The sequence below is a fragment of the Ictalurus furcatus genome, chromosome 6 (genome assembly GCF_023375685.1).
Source record: "Ictalurus furcatus strain D&B chromosome 6, Billie_1.0, whole genome shotgun sequence".
NCBI lineage: Eukaryota > Metazoa > Chordata > Actinopteri > Siluriformes > Ictaluridae > Ictalurus > Ictalurus furcatus.
In genome coordinates this window covers 30,558,650-30,563,649 of record NC_071260.1, presented here as the reverse complement: position 1 = coordinate 30,563,649, position 5,000 = coordinate 30,558,650, and the positions used below count along the sequence as shown (strand labels likewise).

At 45.8% G+C, this 5,000-nt stretch overlaps 1 protein-coding gene across 4 annotated transcripts in view; it reads right to left on the bottom strand.

Moving 5' to 3' along the window:
• The window catches only part of dip2a (disco-interacting protein 2 homolog A), a 132,935-nt gene that overhangs the window by 13,089 nt on the left and 114,846 nt on the right, over positions 1 to 5,000 (bottom strand). For 3 of the 4 annotated variants that reach the window (XM_053627590.1, XM_053627591.1, XM_053627592.1), the window contains 9 exons: positions 4,840 to 4,920; positions 4,158 to 4,285; positions 3,931 to 4,045; positions 3,617 to 3,818; positions 3,320 to 3,420; positions 2,536 to 2,616; positions 2,334 to 2,457; positions 1,074 to 1,195; positions 865 to 976 (listed from right to left, as the gene is read on the bottom strand). In XM_053627590.1, the coding sequence (XP_053483565.1) occupies positions 865 to 976; positions 1,074 to 1,195; positions 2,334 to 2,457; positions 2,536 to 2,616; positions 3,320 to 3,420; positions 3,617 to 3,818; positions 3,931 to 4,045; positions 4,158 to 4,285; positions 4,840 to 4,920 (1,066 nt within the window). Of the gene's footprint in view, positions 1 to 864; positions 977 to 1,073; positions 1,196 to 2,333; positions 2,458 to 2,535; positions 2,617 to 3,315; positions 3,421 to 3,616; positions 3,819 to 3,930; positions 4,046 to 4,157; positions 4,286 to 4,839; positions 4,921 to 5,000 lie in introns of those variants that run through there. The other variant, XM_053627593.1, reaches the window with a different exon arrangement.

The window sequence follows — 5,000 nt, the reverse complement described above, 5'->3', positions numbered from 1 at the left end:
TTTAGTTTCAAGAAGGCCGCACGATGCATCAAGAGCCGGGGGGTGTAAACTTTCGAGCAGGACGATTGGTGTAAATTGCTCTTATTTTGTCTTCTGGGAAACGTAAATATCTTATGTAGCTTCTAAAGGGTGGTACTTAATGAAATAAAAATTAAACAAAATAATAACAATTTACACCCATCGTCCTGTTCAAAAGTTTACACCCCCCCGGCTCTTAAATGTATCGTGTTGCCTTCTTGAGCATCAGCGAACGTTCGCACCTTTATGTAATAGTCGTGTACGAGTCCCTCAGTCGTCCTCGGTGTGAAAAGATGGATCTCGACATCATACAGTCGCTGATGGAAAGGGGTTTAACCGCTCGGGACAAACAAGGGACTCGTGAACAACTATCACAAAACATAAACACGGTCGCGGATCATCCAGGTAACGACACAGAGTATTAATAATGAAGGGTGTGTAAACTTTTGAACTGGCTCGTTTGTGTAAATTCAGCTATTATACAACTGAAACTAAACTAGAGTAAACTACAATGGATTGAATCTGACTGGTTTAAATAAGAAGCATCTCAAATAAACTCCTCCATGTACACAAAATTAAAAATAACATTTTTTTTGTTCCTCTCATTGAAATGAATCATATGTTTATTTATTTCACAACGTTGAAGTATATACGTCATTCTGCTGTTGAATGGCATTCCATACTGTTTTGAGCATTTAAGGTTCGATTAGATTAGATTAGATTAGTCTGTAGTTATGTCTGAGGTCTGAATATCAGTGTGAGCAGTTTCAATATTAGCTCCTCCCCCCTTCACTCAACTGAATAGCTCATAATCGCTGGTCAGAATGTGAACACTGGTCTCTGTACCTGTGTCGAGTACCATCGGCCATGTTTTTACATCCACGGCAGCTGAGGCTTCTTTGGATTTCAGGAGCTTCATTATTGCTTGTGTGGTCAGGATACACACTGACTTACTGACCTGCAGAGCACACACACACACACACACACACACACACATACATTTATCGCCTGCTTCGATAAGATCCTCAGGTTATGCACTGTGGTGTGGTGTTTACCTCGACAATCATCTTGACGGTGGGGAGCGTCGTGGCCAGGTTCTGTGGGTGGGGAGGACGGACCGTTACTGGAACACAGCCGGCGTACAGACAGCCATAAAACGTAGCGATCAGGTCGATGCCTGCAGCAAAGCAGAGATCCGAAGATATTTATTACTCAGGAATATGTCGCCTAGAACAGGGGTTCACAAACTTTTCCAGGGCAAGGCCCCCCAAATGGCATTAACATTTGACCGAGGCCCCCCTTTTGCACGATGTCTTTAAAACACATTAAAAATACAGACTTCTGAATATATCCCCCTCTTTTTTTTTTTAGTAATAATTACATCTTTACATTACATTAGGAATTGATTGTGTGTGTGATTGTCTGAGAGTGAGAAAGAGAAAACATACTAGTGGGAGGGATGGGCACACCAAATTGTTGAGGCCCCCCGGGCGCCCCCTGGTGGCCCCCACTTTGAAAACCACTGGCCTAGATAATCTAAAGAACCTTTATTGGTCACGTATACATTACAGCGGAGTGAAAGTCTTTTCTTCGCATACCCCAGCATGTTAGGAAGTTGGGGTCAGAGTGCAGGGTCAGCCATGATACAGCGCCCCCTGGAGCAGAGAGGGTTAAGGGCCTTGCTCAAGGGCCCAACAGTGGCAGCTTGGTAGGCAGTGCTGAGGCTTGAACCCCCGACCTTCTGATCAGTAACCCAGAACCTTAACCGCCATGCCTCCACTGCCCCGTTTCAAAATGCCCCCGTTCAAAAGTTTACACACTCATACTGATTATTAATCCTGTGTGTCGTTACCTGGATGATCAGCGACCGTGTTTATGTTTTGTGATAGTTGTTCACGAGTCCCTTGTTTGTCCCGAGCGGTTAAACCCCTTTCCGACATCGGCTATATGATGTCGAGATCCATCTTTTCACACCGAGGACGACTGAGGGACTCGTACACGACTATTACATAAAGGTGCGAACGTTCACTGATGCTCGAGAAGGCAACACGATACATTAAGACCCAAGGGTGTGTAAACTTTTGAACGGGGTAAATATTTATAAATTCAGCTATTATCTTGTCTTGTGGACGATATGTAAACATCTCTTATGTGAAATAGATTATTCAGGACAGGACTAAATAAACAACAACGTGGGATTTTTATCATCCGTCTTATATTGTTAACAGTATTAAGATGTAGCGGATTCTGCAAGGGGTACGCAAACTTTTGGGCCGAACTGTACTCTAACGCAGAGGTTTTCAAGCGTCTCTTACCGGGTGGGTAAACCAGTGCGACGTGATCTCCTGCGTTCAGTCTGCCACGCTCTATGAGCGCCACAGCGACGCGCTCAGCACGCTTATGGAGCTGCACGCAGGACGCGCTGCTCGCCACGGCGCCCTAAAACACACATTTCCCAAGCACAGTTAGTGGTGCGCTCACTCGGCTTCGGAAGCTGACATCGGTGTTAGCGTATACCTTGGCGTTGAGCAGCAGGAACAACGGGTGATCGGGCGTGGCCTGAGCTCTCCACTGCAGAACATCCTGCATGTACAGAAACTGCAAGCACGCACAACACATAACCACGTTAGCATGTTAGCATTAATAATAATAATATCAAACTCTTAAAGCCCTGAGTGTCTTCTTTCATATGAGCCATTAAACGCAGCTGTAGAGTGCGGGCGGTGAACCTCCGCCCATCTTTACTTCTGAAAGACTCCGCCTCTCTAAGATCCTCTTTTAATACCCGATCATCTTACTGACCTGTTCCCAATCAACCTCCAGCTGTTTCTTTTTACTAACACTTACTCATCCAGCCTTTTGTTGCGGTTCCCCGTCCCAACTTTTTTGAGTCGTGTTGCCGGCATCGAATTCCAAATGACCTTTTCCTTAAAACGGTACATTTCCTCAGTTTAAACATGTGATATGTTTTCTACGTTCTATTCTGAATAACATACGGGTTTATGAGATTCCCAAATCGTCGCGTTCTGATTTTATTGACATTTTACACAGCGTCCCAACTGTTTTGGAATTGGGGTTGTACGAGGTGTTAGGATTGCATTAGGAGGTCAGAGTGCGGTGGAAGTCTGAGATAAGAGGCCATAATAGGTTAGATTGAGAGATGTTTAAAACTTTGGGGGGGGGGAGTCAAGGTGATCAGGGGGAGCACAGGGTGGTATTAGGGGTTATATTATTGGGTAAGAAGGTATGTGTGTGTGTGTGTGTGAAGATGAGTGTTTATGAGAGTGTGTATCTTACGTGCCTGATCATGGTCCTCCAACTGAGTCACGTCTCTCCCACAGGCCTGAGCGATTCGCTTCCCAGCAACCAGGTTCCCCACAATCATGGAGGCAGGACCCACCTCTAATAACAGGGGGCGGGGCAAACGGGGCAGGGCAAATATGGGACAGGAAAGACAGGAGCAGGGCAAAAAAAAGGTAAGGAGAGGCAGACACACATGTTATACTTTGAATCAGTATAAGTACAGGCATGCAATGAAATACACACACACACACACACACACACACACACACACACACATACACACAGAGGTGTGTACCTGGTTGTTTCTGGCGGGGTTTGGGCAGGTTGGTGATGCAGGTGTGAGGACTCATGAGCACGGTGCAGGGGTGCAGAGCTCCCTCCAGGAAACGCTGCTTCGTCTCCGACACATGAATCCCACCGAGCGCTGCTTTGGGGAGTGTGTTAGCGGGAACCAGCGCCAGGCAGTACACACCCACCTGATGGATGCTGTCTATCGCCTGACACGCATGCACACGCACACGTTCAGGAGAATACACTCAACCACACACTGCAGTGGAATAGAGTGTGTGTGTGTGTGTGTGTGTGTGTGTGTGTGTGTGTGTGTGGTACCTGCAGCACTCGGCTCATCCACTGAAAGCTGTCCTCCTCGGATGCGTCTGGTCTCTGTTCCGCTACCACAACGATCCTCTCATCGTGGAGCACACACACAGAGAACACAGCAATCCTACACACACACACACACACACACACACACACACACACGTGTCCAAGTGGTCAGTAAACTGTCTCACGGCTACACAGAGAATGATTATGTGGTAAATACTTGAGTCACTCACCGTCCTCTGTAGACGAATTTCATCGGCTCCACCGCCAGTGCAGTCGCCACTACATCATCAGCGTTATGTCTCCGCCCGCTGACCACCATCAGCCCGTCCATCTTCCCTACAACAAACAGCAGGTCGTCCTGGCAACGGCACACGGACACGAAACCATCACCAAAACAGTGCATTGTGCTCCACCTGCTGTGTGGATGGATTCTTTGGATAATGTCTAATAACGTGTAGAACATTTTAAGATACATATATATATATAGAATGCTTTGATCTAGTGACCCAAAGACAACAAAAGAACATGTTCTATAATATATAACATAATATAAATATCTCTAATAAAGTAAATAAAAGATATACATCCAAACTGAACCAAAAAGTAACGCTCCAAATAACAAAATGACGTCCAAAATGAATAAAAAACACTTCAAATAACACGACAAAATTAGTCAGCGATAGTTTTTATTTCGCCTCTAGAGGCCGCTATCGTACTGTATAATAACAGCGGATCCTTCTCAGACGCTCCCACGACGGACGCGACCGGGAACAGATTTTTCCCCCAGCAATCTGTATCGGTTAATCGTTAAAAATCCGATTAATCGGTCGACCTCTACAGCAAAATGATACGATACTGTTGAGCATATACCGCTATGGTGATGTTGGAGTCAAACTTTTAACGTGAACTGACCGGTCCGATGAAGCCGAGCAACGAGGTGCGAGTGAACGGTCGATCAGTAACGGGAGAGCCAGACGCCGTCATTGGAATCGTCTACAGCCAAAAAAGTCAGAGGCAGAGAAATGACCAAATGTGATTTATTCAAGCTTTCATTTAAACACCAGCAGCACAGA